The sequence below is a fragment of the Macaca fascicularis genome, chromosome 19 (assembly GCF_037993035.2).
Source record: "Macaca fascicularis isolate 582-1 chromosome 19, T2T-MFA8v1.1".
In the NCBI taxonomy this organism is placed as follows: domain Eukaryota; kingdom Metazoa; phylum Chordata; class Mammalia; order Primates; family Cercopithecidae; genus Macaca; species Macaca fascicularis.
The window spans coordinates 45,256,646-45,272,500 of NC_088393.1; the positions used below are offsets into that span (position 1 = coordinate 45,256,646).

A 15,855-nucleotide genomic window follows, 5' to 3' on the forward strand; every position below is an offset into this window, starting at 1 on the left:
CTCTTCGGGCAGAAGCTGATATAGTAGCTGCTCCCCTCTCCTAACAAGAGTTGGAAGTCATTACACTGCACCTGTCTATGCACCGGGGATCCACAGTGACTAAGACAGACTCTGCCCAGTCCCAACAGATCTCCCGGTCCAGCGGAGACGACACTGAAATCAATACACACACAGTTGTTTCGCTTCCAACTTGGAAAACTGCTAAGCAGGCCAGGCGCAGTGGCTCACACCTGTAATCCCAGCACTTTGGGAGGCCAAGGTGGGTGGGTCACTTGAGGTCAGGAATTCAAGACTAACCTGGCCAACGTGGTGAAACCCCGTCTCTACTAAAAATACAAAAATTAGCCGGGTGTGGTGGCAGGCGCCTGTAATCCCAGCTACTCGAGAGGCTGAGGCAGGAGAATCACTTGAATCCGGGAGGCGGACGTTGCAGTGAGCCGAGATCACGCCACTGCACTCCAGCCTGGGCCTCAGAGCAAGACTCCATCTCAAAAAAAGAAAAAAAGAAGGAAAGCTGCTCAGCAGTGTCTCCCAATCCCCCAGCCCTGTGCCTCTCGCCAGCCCCATCGCTGCCAGGCTCCCGCCTATCTGCTCCTTCGTCTCCTCCTCTGCAGGTTCCTAAACCTCACAGACTTCTGCCGCATGCTCAGCCTTCCCAGCCTCCCTGCCAGGTGCCGTGCTGGGCTATCTGAGGACCCAGTGGCAATTGAGGCCAGGCCTGGCCCTCAGGAGGCTTCACGGGGGAAGGAAGAGGACGGGGACAGATCTCTCACATTTGTCATCTCACGCGTGGCTTCTCACATTCAGCGCAGCATATTTGACTGCACTCACTTGGCAGAAAACAAAATTAAAAAGAGGCAGAGAGAATGTAAATGGCACATTCTGCCTGTACATGGATTTAAATAGTGCATTTCACACTCGTCTGCACACCTCACGGTGCAGGGTTCTATATACAACCATCCGTGCACTGTACTTCATGGGCAGTGGGAGCAATTTTTGAGGGTAATTTTGACTTCTTGCTTTTCACACTCTGGCTTCAGAACTCAACCTCCACCACGAACGTAGGCCCCGCTGTAATTACAAGAAATCGGCAGTTCCAGATGGTGCTGCCAGGCTCAGGGGCAGGAGCAGCCTGGGCTGTGGGAAGCAGTGGGACCTGTGGCCCCTGGGCAGCACTCCTGGAGTCCATTTGCCCCCATCTCCCTCTGCAGCTGCTGATTCCCAGGACTCAGCAGCAAAGTTGTAGGAAAGGGTGGGCAAGGCAGGAGGGCCAGCCCCCGACCGCCACCACCTGTGCACCCGCAGCGTCCAACAGAGCCTCCTTCAGCCCCAACTCCAAGCAGGAAGGGGCTGTGCGTTCTCTGCAGCGGCCAGGCAGGCCCAGGGCTGGGAGGATCTGCAGGGGGCAGCTACTGGCCGTGGGTCCCTGACTCAAATCCTAGCAGCAGCACGTGGGTGGGCGATACTGCCTGCATATCCTCCGCTGGCCAGCGGGTAACTGTGCAGCACATCCGAAGGCCGCAGTGGGCAGAGGAGCTCTGTGAGATGAGCCGGGCAGCCTGGGGCTTGGTGCGGGTTGGCTGTCAGTGATGGGCACATGGTCAGCATCACTGACAGGACCGTTGTTGGTCCTGCCCACGAGGGCGGGCCCTTTTGACCATCTGTCCGTTCTCGTGCTTCCTGTGCCTGGAGTGGTGCCTGGACCCGCCAGGTGCTCAGCAGGCATCTGTGGAGCAGGCTCTTTGTGTCCTGGAGGTGCGAAGAAGGGGTGCTCCCTGAAGTCACATGCACGGCCCAGCCTCAGGGAAAACACACACTTCAGGGCGGGCGCCCACCCTTCCCCTGGCCTGGTGCTCCCAACACCCCATCCACATCCACCGAGGTGCCCCTGCTGGGTGGAGTATGCCGGTGGACGGCTGGCTTCCTGCTTCCCCTGGGAGCTTCTCCTCGGGCTTCGCCAGAATGTCAGGGTTAAGGGGGCCCGTACCCCCAGGCTCCTCAGCTGTGGGCCAGAAGCCCTCCTCAGGGGCTGTGGGGCCTCAGGCTGACCTGGTCTCTGTCTTTCCAGTGAGGAGCCGCCCCTGGATCTGACAGGCAAGGTGTACCAGCTGGAGGTGATGCTGAAACAGCTGCACACTGACCTGCAGAAGGTAACGCTGGGGGCCACGCCCTCTCCATCCCACTTCCCAGACACTGGGCAGGGTGGTCAGCAGGGATCAGGCACCTGCCTCGGCCATGCAGCACCCACCCCACCCCCACACCTCCTGTGCTTGAGTGCAGTCATGGGTGAAGAGTAAACAGTGATAACACCCAAGGCTAGCAAGCACTCAGAGAAACTCATCCATTCTTGGGGGGAGAATAATCGGCCCAGGCTTTTCGGGGGGCAGTTGGACAACATTTATCAAAAATGTAATTGTGTCCAGGCGCGGTGGCTCATGCCTGTAATCCCAGCACTTTGGGAGGCCAAGGGGGGGGGGGTGGGTTGCCTGAGATCAGGAGTTCGAGACCAGCCTGGCCAACATGGTGAAACCCCATCTCTATTAAAAAGTATAATAATTAGCCAGGTGTGGTGGCGGGCGCCTGTAATCCTAGCTACTTAGGAGGCTGAGGCAGGAGAATCACTTGAACCCCGGAAGGCGGAGATTGCAGTGAGCTGAGATCATGCCACTGGACTCCAGCCTGGGCAACAGAGCGAGACTCCGTCTCACAAAAAAGAAAAAAAAAATGTTGACCCAGTAATTCCACTTGTGGGAATTTATCCATGACAGCGTGAGTACAAAGAGATTGTGAACAAGGACGTTCATTGCCACACTATTGGCAATAAAAAATTGGAGCCAGCGTGGCTGTCCCTCAGCAGGAGAGCGGCGGTGTAAATTACAGGCGCCCATGCAGCGGGACAGCGTGCAGCCAATTAAAGTAACAACAAATCTATATATTTACTAACACGCAAAAGAAATCCAGTAACTTACGTAAAAACCAAAGCGAGCTGCAGCACTGTTGCCTAGAACATCATCATACTTACTTATTTATTGTTTAACCACCACGGTTGAGAGGGCCATCTAGAAGGTGACAGTCAATTTGTTCTTTGGACTTGTCTCCATGGGGCGGGAGGATGAGGAGGAGACTGGCCAGGTGCAGTGGCTCACACCTCTAATCCCAGCACTTTGGGAGGCTGAGGCGGGTAGATCACCTGAGGTCAGGAGTTTGAGACCAGCCTGACCAACATGGTGAAACCCCATCTCTACTAAAAATAGAAAATTAACCGGGCTTGATGGCGCACTCCTGTAATCCCAGCTACTTGGGAGGCTGAGGCAGGAGAATTGCTAGAACCTGGGAGGCAGAGGTTGCAGTGAGCCGAGGGCGACAAGAGCGAAACCCAGTCTCAAAAAAAAAAAAAAAGAAAAATGAGAAGGAGACTTTTATCTATTGTTTCTATACTTCTGGGTAAAAGTCAGAAAAGTGGCCGGGCGCGGTGGCTCACGCCTGTAATCCCAGCACTTTGGGAGGCCAAGGCGGGCGGATTACAAGGTCAGGAGATCGAGACCACGGTGAAACCCCGTCTCTACTAAAAATACAAAAAATTAGCTGGGCGCGGTTGTGGGCGCCTGTAGTCCCAGCTACTGGGGAGGCTGAGGCAGGAGAATGGCGTGAACCCGGGAGGCGGAGCTTGCAGTGAGCCGAGATCCGGCCACTGCACTCCAGCCTGGGCGGCAGAGCGAGACTCCGTCTCAAAAAAAAAAAAAAAAAAAAAAAAAGTCAGAAAAGTGGCAGAGCACGTAACGCGTTAAGTCCTCGAGCTGTGGAATCAAAGGGGCCCAGGTTCTGACCTCCGCCCCACCACATAATGCTGTGCGACCTAAGACAAGTCCCTGCCTCCGGGGCTACGTCCTCCTGGAAGAATGGGGTCTGCTCAGGCCACCCTGCCTCCATGTCTCAGCTCCCCACTTGCTGTGTGAGGCTGGGGTCGTCTTCCAGGAAACTGGGGATAGCGACAGTCCCCAAGTCCTCAGGTAGTGTGATGGTGGGATGCGGTGGCCACAACAGTGCTGTTTGTCAGGCGGTGACTCCACCTCGGGCTGCATTCCAGGAGCTGTACATAGACGAGCTCCAGGCAACCCTCAGCCCCCTGGTAGGGTTGCGGGAACCGAGTGACTTGCCCGGGGTCCCTCGGTTGTGGAGAGGCAGAGTGGGATGTGCACCCCGGCCTGACCCGGCTCTAGTGGTCGGCTCCAAAGCACAGCCAGGCCAGGGTTCGCAGGCCCCAGGGAGCCATCGGCTGTTCCAGGAGCAGCCAAGGCCACCCGCCTGACGCCAGCTTCCCACCCCACGCAGGAGAAGCAGGACAAGGTGGTGCTGCAGTCAGAGGTGGCCAGCCTGCGGCAGAACAACCAGCGGCTGCAGGAGGAGTCGCAGGCCGCCAGCGAGCAGCTGCGCAAGTTCGCAGAGATCTTCTGCAGGGAGAAGAAGGAGCTCTGAGGCGGGAGGGCCGCCACCCCGCCCTCGCTCCTTCCCTGCAGGCCGTGGCGCTGCTCGCCTCTCTCCCTCCGCTCGGCTCCCAGCCGCCCGTGTGACCAAGACGACTCAGCCAGGGTCCTCCCCACGGACACAGAAACCACGATGGCCTCACCGGGGCTGTGAGTCTGGGTCAGCGCACGGCCCTCACGCCCGACGGTAACGTGGTCTCAGGCCTCCCTCCGAGCTGCCCGGCTGTGGTCCCGGTGAGCTGGGCCGTGCTTACACCGCTTCCGGGCCTGTCCCGCTGTCCCCATCTAGCCTCTTCCTGGGACCAGCCCTCTGAAGCTGATGGGGACACAGAGAGGACCCAGTCCCCAGACCCCGCGGCCCCAGGAGGTCACAGAGCAGGTTTCTGCGCCACGCACGACGACGTCGCGGCGTGTGGGGCCGAGGCCGGCCCCTGCATGAAAAGTACAGCGTGAAAGCAGCCCTTTCTTCCCCACATCCGGAGAGGTGAGGCCCGCGTGGACACAGACCGGGGCGCCTCGGTGCCTGGCGCGTGAGCTCCAAAAAGCACGAACATGATCCCCCCCAACCCCCTCCTCCCAAACAGCTGCCAGGAGCACTTTCTTAGAGTTTAAATTATTTTCTTGGGGGCCTGAGGATAGAGAGAGGCAAGGCCAGCCTCCAGAGCCGATTTATTTGAGAGAGAAACTCTTATTTGTACCTCCGGGACGGTTTATATGATCTTTTTCTATCAGCTCCTCTTCCACCAGAGGCCACTGCACCTGGGCTGGGGGTCCACAGACCCCTCCACCTTCCAGCTAACCAGGTCAGGCCGGGGCGGTGGAGCCACCACACAGCCGACTCTCTCCTCCTCCCGGCGCGGCCTGGCCCTGACCAGCAGCCTCGGCTTCTTCTGGGTTCCAGGAGGGGCTCCCGAAGCCCTCAGTACAGGGCTGGAGGAGAACAGCCTTCACCTCCTCCTCTGGTTTTTTTTTCCTTTGCAAGTCTCCCAGCCCATCTCTCCCAGCAGCGACCACCAGACCCCCTCACCGTGCTCCCTGGGGAACACTGCCCCGCGAACCCCACTGGACGCTGGTTCTCTAAAGGCAATAAGGGGCGGCCACGCCGGTGTGGTACCATGCTGTTCACCCAGGAAACCGTTTCTTTTTTTCCTTCTTTAAAAACAAACAGAAAAAGATATATATATATATATATTTATTTTTTCATGTAGAGTTGGCGCCAGAACAAGCCTATATGGCCACAGTCTGTGGATTCACCCCCCAACCTCAAGCTGAGGACCAAGGCGTGTCCCCCGTGGGCTGGGGGTCAGTGGGAGGACCAGAGGGAGGAAGTCAGGGCAGGCGGGCAGGCCAGTGCCCTTTTTGGGAGGCACCAGGCGGGGAGGAGTTGGCAGAGCAGGTCTGGCCGTGAGCCAGCACCAGGCAACCCGGCCCTTGTCCAGGGACCCCTGCCACCTTCTGTCTGGGGTCAGGAACCTCAGGGAAGGGGGCTCCGGGGACTGCATAGGACGCAGGCACTCAGGGAGGTGCCGGTGTGGGTGGGTGGGGGTGAGAGAAGAGGGTTCTCATGGCGTCTCCTGTGATCAGCCTCTGGCCCCCTGGAGGAGGAACCCTCAGCGCTGCCCCTGCCCCCACCCTCACCCCCACACCGAGAGTGAGGTGGGCGTGCCCCAGGCAGCGTCCTCAGCCCTGGCCAGCTACTGTGATGCCATCTTCTCCCCCATCCCCTTCTCTGGGGGGCCCTCCCGTCCCCCACCCCCACCCCTTAGACCCTAATCGGGCCCCTTTTGTTTTCTTCAGTTGTCTCCTCCCATCTTCAGATCATTCGAATCATTTTGGGGACTTAATCATGTACATGGACAAGTGTAAATTATGATTTTTGGTTTTGTTTTGTGTTATTTTTTAAGGATTTCTGCAAAAACAGATCTATTTAATTTGAGGTTGGTGTTCTATCCGATGGCTGAAGATAGCAGCAGGTTTTGTTTTTTTTTTTTCATATGTTGATTTTTTCATTTGGATTTTTTATTATTATTCTTTATTGTCTTTTTTTTCCCCCCCATCCCTGTCTTGAGATTTTCTGGCATGTTTCTGGAGGTTTCAAAGGAAATAAATGTTTCATAGAAATAGCTTGTGTGTTCACTTCTGGAGCAGCTGCCTGGAGTTGCTGATGGGAGGGTGTGGTCCCGCATCAGCTCCTCCTCCTGCTCCTGTCCCCAAGTCCCCCACACCATGACCACCACACACGAGTCCTAAGAACCAGGGGCACCTGCCTTGCTAACTTCTTTTCCTGGGAACCCAAAGGACAGAAATCCAACACTCAGAATGTGAAATGTCCTTAAGTTCAAAAGAGTGAAATTCTGCCTCAGAGGTACTGGAGGCCTGAAGGCCAGACCTGGCTCAGCTGGTTGTGTTGGGTCCTAGAAATATTGGCCAACTTTTAATCTGGACATTCAGCCAGGTGCTGTGGCTCATGCCTGTAATCCCCGCACTTTTTGAGAGGCTGAAGCAGGAGGATTGCTTGAGCCCAGGAATTCAAAACCAGCCTGGACAACATAGCAAGATCCTGCCTCCAAAAAAAAAATTTTTTTTTTTAAATTTTTTGAGACAGAGACTCTTTCTGTCACCCATGCTGGAGTGCAGTGGTGCAATCTCAGTTCACTGCAACCTCCGCATCCTAGGTTCAAGTGATTCTCTTGCCTTAGCCTCCCGAGTAGCCGGGATCACAGGCACCCGGCTAATTTTTGTATGTTTGTAGAGACGAGATCTCACCATGTTGGCCAGGCTGGTCTCGAACTCCTGACCTCAAGTGATCTGCCCACCCCACCCTCCCAAAGTGCTGGATTACAGGTGTGAGCTGCTGTGCCTGTGCCTGGCTTAACTTTTTTTTTTTTTAAATGGAGATTGCACATGAAGAAGGCCAGGTTTCCAGCTTGGTTGATCTTTCCTTTGCTGCAAGACTCACAAGGGGCCCCTGCCTCCTTTGGTCCCCGCCACATGGCTGCATTTGGGACACTGTCCCTCTTCGGTCTGTAGAGGTGGGAGGAGACCCCCACTGCCAGTTGCCAAGTGAATGCTTTGGGGGTAGGAAGCAGCCCCTCATCGCAGCAGATCTGCATCTGGCCTGATGAACATTTGCATTTTGGGAATCCGGATCAAACTGATTTTGGAATCAGGAAATTCCTCCTGAAAATCCCGAAGTGCAGCGCCTTGAGGGAAGCCTAGACTCCTGATGGGGCTGGCCAGGTGGGGTCTCTCTGCCCCCCTTACCCATGTACCTGTCATGGAGTTTCACATCCCTGAGCTAAAACTCAGTGCTTCTCTGACTCAGACCCTGCCCCCTCCAAAAAATGTCTTTTTCCAAAAGGCGTGGGGCTGGCATCCGGAGGAGCAGGACCAGCCATTCCCACGTCTCCTAAAAATTCTGGAGTTCTCCAGACACTCTCCCAGTCTCCGCCCTCCTCCTCGACGCCCCGTCCTCAACCCGCACTGCCCTCCCCCCGCCACCAGGCGAAGGGGGCGGGAAGCCTGGGAACAGGCTGTTCTCACATCCTCTCCTGGCGCCGGAGCCACGCCAGCTGCTTCCAGCACCCCACAACTCGCACGCACGCCAGCCCCTGGTCGCGCCCGAACTGTGCTTTGAGGCCTGGCCCTTCCCTTCGTGTCCCAGTTTCCAGCTTCCTCTGACCGTCTCGGACCTCCCTGTCTCTCCTCCCCAATCTTTCTGGGTCCCTCATACCTCCGACTCTCTATGCAGATTGTTCTGCTGTTCCCCTAAATTCTGTCTTCTCCTTCTCTCCCCTGCTACCCGCGTCTCTCCCCCTCTCTGCCTGTTGTCCTGGGACTTTGCCTGTCCCTGATCCCAAGTCTCTCTCTCCACCCGCAATGTGGCTCCTTCTCTGTCTCCCCTCCTGGAGGACCTTTCCCTAAATCTGCTGCTGCTCTTCCCCAATCACCATCCTCCTCCTCCTCCCGCCTCTCCCAGCATGTCAGCCATTCTTTATTACTGTTATTCCCTCTCCCACTAAACCTCCTTCTCACCCCTGCTCCCTTCCTCTCTCCCAGTCCTTCCTCCTGTCTCTCCCTTCTGCACCCTCCTGCTCTTTTTTCTGATTCTCTCAATAACTGTGTGACTGTCCTCATCTCTTTCTCTCTCCTGATCTGTGTCCTAGTTCCCTCACTCCTCACTCCCGCCCCCCACGTGTCGCCCACATCTCAGTCTCTCTCCCAGTGCCAGTGTCTAGATACCCTCCTGCCCTCCCTTAGTACCTCTCTTTCCACCCCATCCCCACTGCTGATTTGCCCCACATCCAGGACAGGGAGCTCCCTGGAGATGTCTGGGCCTGGGATGACACCTCCTGACACCCCCATTCCCCACCCCAGTCTCAGGAGGGGCCAACCCACCGTCCTCTTCCCAGCCCTTCCCTTCCCCCGGCCCGGCTCCTGCCTCCCTCTTGGCTGCACCCGCTGCAGCTGCAGCAGCCCGTTGCCAGGGCAACCACAGCTGGCTGGGCGGGAGCCCCTCCACCCCATCCCCCTTCTCCTTTCTGGCAAAGCAAGGCGGAGCTGGGACAAAGCCGGGGAGAGGCAGGGTGCAGGCGGGAGGAGAAGGAGGTGGATGGAGGTAGGGGCTGGCTGGTCGCCTCACCCCCTACAAGGCCCCCCCCACCCCTGGCCCTCCTTCTTGGTAATGCCCCAAACCAGACGGGAGAACGAGGCAGTCGTGGGCAGAGGGGTCAGGCCCAGTTTAATACACAGAACAAGTTAATTCACAGCAGAGGCAGGCAATAGAGGAGACTTGGTGACAAGTGGGGGGGGGCACTCCTGGATTGGGGGACATCCCCCCAAAACCCACCACCTCCCCCACCTGCAGTCTCAGTTTCCCTTTTTAAAAACCCGAACAACAAACACACACAACCACAAGAAACAACCACGCCCCCTCACTCCCCCCAAAATGGCCAGTGAGGGGGGCGGGGGCCGCCAGGCCTGGTGGGGCGGGAGGAGGGCGGAGGAGGGAGGGAAAAGGAGTCCGTGGCGGAGTCTGTGCTTCTCATTCCAGCAGGCGCTGGGCGGGGGCCCACCCGGCCCCACCACCGCCACCCACCAGCCACGGCAGGCACGGGGCGGGCACAGGCCAGGGCGGTCGGGGAGGGGCAGGAACAGAGTTCAAAACCAAGGTTCACATCATGCAGTATCCACCGTGGGCACCGGGAGGGGCAGGTGGACACCACGCCCACCGCCCTGGGCACAGGAGGGGAAGGTGCCCACCTTGGGTGGGGCGCGGGACGGCTGCAGCTCCAGAAATTGGGGTTCGGGCGCCCGGCAGGGGGCCGGCAGAGGCGGGTGCCCAGTGGACGCTCTCAGCAGCGCCCCTCCACCCAGCCAGGCCTTGGAGGACTCTTTGTATATATTAACTTCTTTTCCTTTTTTTTCTTTTTTTTTTTTTTTAACTTTTTGTCTTTTTCTTTAGAAAAAGGCTCTGTCCATGCCCCTGGCTGGCACCCACCACCCCCCATGCCCGCCCAGAGGCGGGGTATGGCTTTGAGGGGAGAAGCCCCTGGTGTCCATTTGCCAAGGGACAGAGAGGGAGGGAGGGAGGGAGAGGCCCCGGCCGGGCCACCCACCCACAGGGCACACATTCCGCTTGCACAGAGGGGAGGGGGTGGCCCAGCCCCCTCTCGGCTTCCGCCTCTCCCGCTCCCGCTGCGGGGCATTCAGGGTGGGGGAGAAGTGAGGAGCTCAGAGAGGCAGGTAGGCGAGCACCACCCCAGAGTCCCGGCGCCGAGCCGGCCTAGGTGAGGGTGATGTAAGCAGAAGCCTTTTCCTTCAGGTGCCGAAGACAGAGGTGACAGCTCCAGCTCCCTGCGGGGGCGGCCGAAGCTGGAGTCAGGCCCAGGTCCCGGAGGGCTGCCCCAGCCGCTTCCCACCCAGAGGACACAGTTCTCGACAACCGGGAGATGGGCGTTCCCACCCCCCGCCCACGTGGTGCCTGCCTCTCCTCTCACCTTCCGGGGGCTCCGCCATGGGGGGGCTGAGGCAGTACATGTGGTAACCCCGATCGCAGTCGTCACAAAACAGCAGCTGGTCCTGGGGGGTGAGACCCGCCCAGCTGGCACCCTGGGGGCACGGGCACCAGAAACGGGGGTGGGGGGCTGGGGCAGGGGCTAGGTCAAGGGGGCTGGGGGGAGGTGAGGCCTGCCAAGAAAGTCTCTGAGAAGGTCTTTGCAGCAGGAAATGTGTGCACAACACTGCTTAGCCAAGCACATATCCCTCGGGACGGTCCCTTTGCGATTTATAGTGGGGGTTTCACAAGGCTCTGCGGAAGGTTTATTATTATTATTATTTTATATTTTTAGAGACAGGGTCCTACCCTGTTGCCCAGGCTGGAAGTGCAGTGGTGCAGTCACAGCTCACTGCAGCCTCACACTCCTGGGCTCAAGTGATTCTCCTGCCTCAGCCACCTGAGCTGGGACTATAGGTGTGGGCCACCACGCCTGGCTTTTTTTTTTTTTTTTTTTTAAGTTTTTTGTAGAGATGGGGGTCTCACTATGTTGCCCAGGCTGGTCTAGAACTGCTGGGCTCAAAACTCCTCAGCTTCCCAAAGTGCTGGGATTACACAGGTGGGCCACCACTCCCGGCCTGTGGAAGGCCTTGTATGACACCAAGATGATCTGATACCAGCTCTGCCAGCAATGGTCATGGCTTTTTTTTTTTTTTTTTTTTGAGACGGAATCTCCCTCTGTCACCCAGGCTGGAGTGCGCAGTGGCGCCATCTCGGTTCACTGCAATCTCCACCTCCTAGGTTCAAGAGATTCTCCTGCCTCAGCCTCCCAAGTAGCTGGGACTACAGGCACCCAGCTAATTTTTGTACTTTTGTAGAAACGGGGTTTCACCATGTTGGCCAGGCTGGTCTGGAACTCCTGACCTCAGGTGATCCACCCACCTCAGCCTCTCCCAGAGTGCTGGGATTACAGGCGTGAGTCACCGCGCCCGGCCTGTGGAAGGCTTTAAACAATCCTAAGATGATCTGACACCAGCTCTGCCAGCAGTGGTCATGGCTTTACATCTCAGCTCTTCCATTTCCCTAGCTGGCTGGCCCTGGCCAGGTCTCTTTCCCTCTCCGAGCTCGGTTTCTTCCCTGCTTCAGAGGGTAGTTGGGAGGAGCCAGAGAGACGACGAGGAGAAAGTGCCGGGTTCAATTTGTGGACACCAGCATGACGGTAACACAAGGGACTCGCGTTCACCAGGGAGGGCTCAGACACAGGCTTTAAGCTCGAGGAGCGGAGGTGGACGTGCCAAGCGGGGCGGGCAGCAGGGCACGCGGGGGGCGGGCGGCACTCACGTCGTTCTCGGAGGTTCCGCACAGGCTGCAGGATTTGCACTCAATGCACTGCCAGCGGTAGGTCCGCACAGCTGCCGTCATGTTCACCGTGAATTGTAAACACGAGGGGTGTCCTGGGCGCCAAGGGGCAGGGGTGCAGTTAGGAGGTCAGCGTGCCCCTGGTGGGCACTGACCACCAGGGGAACCATCGCTCAGCCCCTGCCCCCGGCTGATGAGGCCGGGATGAGCTGCTGGGGTCCACAGCCTGACCCCACACCTGCCCAGCAACCACGTGGCCAGCAGCCGTCCCCCGGCCACCACAGTCTCCTACCACAACCACCATGGCAACCACACTCTGCTCCCCAGAACGCCATGGCAACCGCATTCCATTACCCACAGTGCTGTGGCAACCACTTTCTACCACCCACAACACCGTGGCAACCACCTTCTGTTAACCACCGTGCTGAGACAGCCACATTCCATTACCCGCAGCAGAACGGCCAGGTCCTGTGAACCGCAGCAGCGTGGCGACCACACTCTCCCAGCCACAATGCCATGGCAACCGCCTTCCACAACGGGGTCCCCACACCTTGGTTTCGTGCAACTAAAGCCCATTCCACATGATGCCCCAGCAACCAAACTGTTACTGACAATACTGTGGAGCGCCAGGCTGTCGGTCATTCCACGGCCCCGGTGCAGAGACACCTGCAGCTGCGACCTGTAGCCACGACCCGTGGTGCCCGCCCCCTGCAACCACAGCCCCGGTGCCATCACAACTACATTCCATGATACCGAGTTGCCATGACAACCACATTTCACTACCCATGATGCCATGACAACCACAATGCATGGCCTACTGTGCTGTGGCAACCACAGTCTATATTGCCCCCAAGTCCACCACAGGAAACCACGTTCTGTAAGCCACAATTCTACGGCAAGCTCATCCTGCTACCAGTGCCCAGGTGGTGACATCCGTCACTCACACCACACAGCCCACTACCCGCCACACCTTGACCCCCGTCTCTTGCTACTCCTTTTGTCTTGTTTTGGTTTTTGAAACAGGGTCTCACTCTGTTGCCCAGGCTGGAGCACAGTGGTGCCATCAGAGCCCACTCTGCAGCCTTGACCTCCCGGGCTCCAGCAATCCTCCCACCTCAGCCTCCCGAGTAGCTGGGACTAATGGGGTACGAAACCATACCCAGCTTTTTTTTTTGAGACGGAGTCTTGCTCTGACACCCAGACTGGAGTGCAGTGGTGCGATCTCAGCTCGCTGAAACCTCGGAGTCCTGGGTTCAAGCGATTCTCCTGCCTGAGCCTCCAGAGTAGCTGGGATTACAGGCACGCGCCACCACACCCAGATAATTTTTATATTTTTAGTAGAGACGGGGTTTCACTATGTTGGCCAGGATGGTCTTGATCTCTTGACCTTGTAATCCACCCACCTCAGCCTCCCAAAGTGCTGGGATTACAGATGTGAGCCACTACACCCGGCCTATTTTTTTTTAATAGATGGGCTCTCATTATGTCGCCCAGACTGGTCAAAAACTCCTGGGCTCAAGGGGCCGGGTGCAGTGGCTCATGCCTTTAATCCCAGCACTTTGGGAGGCCAAGGCAGCCAGATCACCTGAGGTCAGGAGTTTGAGACCAGCCTGGCCAACATGGTGAAACCCTGTCTCTACTAAAAATACAAAAATTAGCCTGGCATGGTGGCGTGTGCCTGTAATCCCAGCTACTCAGGAGGCTGAGGCGCAAGAATCAGTTGAACCCAGGAGGCGGAGGTTACAGTGAGCCAAGATCGTGCCAATGCACACCAGCCTGGGTGACAGAGGGAGACTCCATCTCAAAAAAAAAAACCTCCTGGGCTCAAGCAGCCTCCCACCTCAGCCTCCTGGGTAGCTGGGACTAATGGGGTGCGACACCATGCCCAGCTAATTTTGTTTTTAATAGATGGGATCTCACTATGTTGCCCAGACTGGTCTCAAACTCCTGGGCTCAAGGGAGCCTCCAGCCTCAGCCTCCTGAGTTGCTGGGATTACAGGTGCGCAACAACACACCTGGCTAATTTTTAAATTTTTTGTAGAGATGGGGGTCTTGCTATGTTGCTCAGGCTGGTCTCAAATTCCTGGCCTCAAGTGATCCTCCCACCTCTGCCTCCCAAAGTGCTGGGATTACAGACGTGAGCCACTGCACCCGGCCTCTCACTACTCTTGATGCCATGCTAAGCACAGGCCGCTACCCACAGTGCCATGAGAGCCACATCCCGTTATCCCTGAAGCCTCACTGATCCGATCCAATTCCCACCATCCTCAGCAGTTGCATCAGCCTCGCTAGCTCTGGTTATCCCCAGTATCCCCTACACGCTCGGGGTCCCCTCAGTCCTCACCACCTTGCCTCCCTCCCTCCAGGTCTGCACTCCTGAATGTCCTCTGCACCCGGCCCCCAGAAACCTCAGGTGGGGAGCGTCACCTGATCGCCCACAGTCTGCACAGGAGATGAGGTCCTCGGGACACCCCGTCTTCTTGGAGCCCCCCAGGCAGAAGTCACAGTAGCCGTTGGGGATGACAGTGCCGTCGGGCGCCTTCTTGGCTGCAAGACAGCGGACAGGCATTGGCACGGGGCAGGCAAGGGCACCCCGCAAAGGTGGCTGCAGACGTTAGGAGCAGAAGGAGGCGTCCATACCTGTGTGTTTCCTTTGTGCCTCAGGGACCCAGGCCAATTCTTTGTAAAACTCTGGGGTGAGGGGGACAGAGAGAGGGACTCTCACCACAGGCAAGGCTCCACCCTGCCCCCAGCCTCAGCCCCAGGGATGGACCTCTTAGTCCAGGTGTGGGGAGATGGGAAGAGTGAGTAGCTACCCTAAGCCGTGGGGAGAGGCGAAAACAGTTCTCATCGGGACTCCCAACTCTTCTTTTTATTTATTTATTTTTTTGCAATTAAAAATAAAAGCAGCATCTTGGTATGTTGTCCAGGCTGGACTCCAACTCCTGGCCTCCAGCGATCCTCCCGCCCCAGCCTCCCAAAATGGTGGGATTATAAGTGTGAGCCACTGCACCCAGTCAGGATTCCCAACTCCTTGAGACAACTGACCCGTCCTCTTTATTGGGTCAAAACTTGGTAAAGACAGCGTGAAGAAGGGCTCCCTGCTTCCCTTCTCACATACATGTCTCCCAGCCACCCATTTCCAAGTGCACCCTCAGTAATTTGTATCTAACAAATTCAGAGAGTACCCCGAGCCAAGATCTGGTACAGAAACAGACACTCAGAAGAAAAATTCTGAACGCCGAGGTGCCCAGGTGTGTAGTGGCCTGGGGTGAGGACACTCAGCCTCTGCCTCTGAGAGATGCTGCCTCTCCCAAACCCTCCTCCCCGCCCCCATCCCTCAGCTGTCAGAACTGGCATGGGATTGGCACGGGCGGACGCCAAGGGCTCCCAGGTCACAGACCCTGCCCCTTGACCAAAGCTTAGCCGAGAAAGGAGAAAGGGAAGGCAGGGCGGGAGGGGAGCCATCTATCACACCCCCCCTCCCCAAGCTCTAATTGAAACAATAAATCAGACCCAGAAATATTACGCCCGGCCGGGAGCGAAGGAGCGATGGTTGGTTGCCATGGCAACCCCAGAGCCAGCATCCCCATGGTCGGTGGGGGGAGGGAACGGCTGAGCTGGAGATTTTCCAGAAATGTCTAATGCCCCCCCACCCCCACCCCCAGCTGGGCTCCTCTTCCCCACTCCCAGGGCCCCTCACCACCCCCACCTGGCCTGCCAGCTCACGTTTATGGTTGTTTTTCCGGTGGAAGGGCAGGGCGTGGCGTTCGGCGTTCTCCTCCCCCTCCTCCTCAGCCAGGTGGGTGTGGGTGTAGTGGTAGCTGAGCCCCGGCCGGTTCTTATACCGTTTCCCACAGACTGGGGAGCGAGCGAGCCAGGAGGGCCTGTCAGCCCCTCCAGGCCCATGCTGCCTCCACCCTGGCCTCCAGGATCACACCTCCCCCCCTCGGCCAGAGACCTGAGCATCCCCCCAACCCGGGTCTGGTACAGGAGGCAGAGGGCCACAAGGTGGGG

General features: G+C 57.6%; 2 protein-coding genes across 36 annotated transcripts in view; one reads left to right on the forward strand and one right to left on the reverse strand.

The window, feature by feature from the left end:
- SIPA1L3 (signal induced proliferation associated 1 like 3) overlaps positions 1–6,605 on the forward strand; it is a 310,244-nt gene extending 303,639 nt beyond the window's left edge. For all 4 annotated transcript variants that reach the window (XM_005589068.4, XM_015441297.3, XM_045380076.2 and 1 more), the window contains 2 exons: positions 2,069–2,150; positions 4,333–6,605. In XM_005589068.4, the coding sequence (XP_005589125.3) occupies positions 2,069–2,150; positions 4,333–4,476 (226 nt within the window). In that variant the 3' untranslated portion in view covers positions 4,477–6,605. The remainder of the gene's footprint in view (positions 1–2,068; positions 2,151–4,332) is intronic.
- A 2,594-nt stretch (positions 6,606–9,199) lies between these two features.
- Positions 9,200–15,855, reverse strand: part of DPF1 (double PHD fingers 1) — a 19,236-nt gene continuing 12,580 nt past the window's right edge. For 13 of the 32 annotated variants that reach the window (XR_012427535.1, XR_012427541.1, XR_012427540.1 and 10 more), the window contains exons 7-12: positions 15,568–15,699; positions 14,479–14,529; positions 14,266–14,385; positions 11,821–11,933; positions 10,484–10,565; positions 9,200–10,340 (exon numbers count right to left, since the gene is read on the reverse strand). Coding sequence is in view for 24 of the 32 variants with exons in the window: in XM_045379593.2 (XP_045235528.1) it covers positions 10,270–10,340; positions 10,484–10,565; positions 11,821–11,933; positions 14,266–14,385; positions 14,479–14,529; positions 15,568–15,699 (569 nt within the window). In the remaining 8 variants the exon portion in view is untranslated. Of the gene's footprint in view, positions 10,341–10,483; positions 10,596–11,820; positions 11,934–14,265; positions 14,386–14,478; positions 14,530–15,567; positions 15,700–15,855 lie in introns of all 32 variants that reach the window. The other 19 variants (XR_012427536.1, XR_012427542.1, XM_045379592.2 and 16 more) reach the window with 3 other exon arrangements.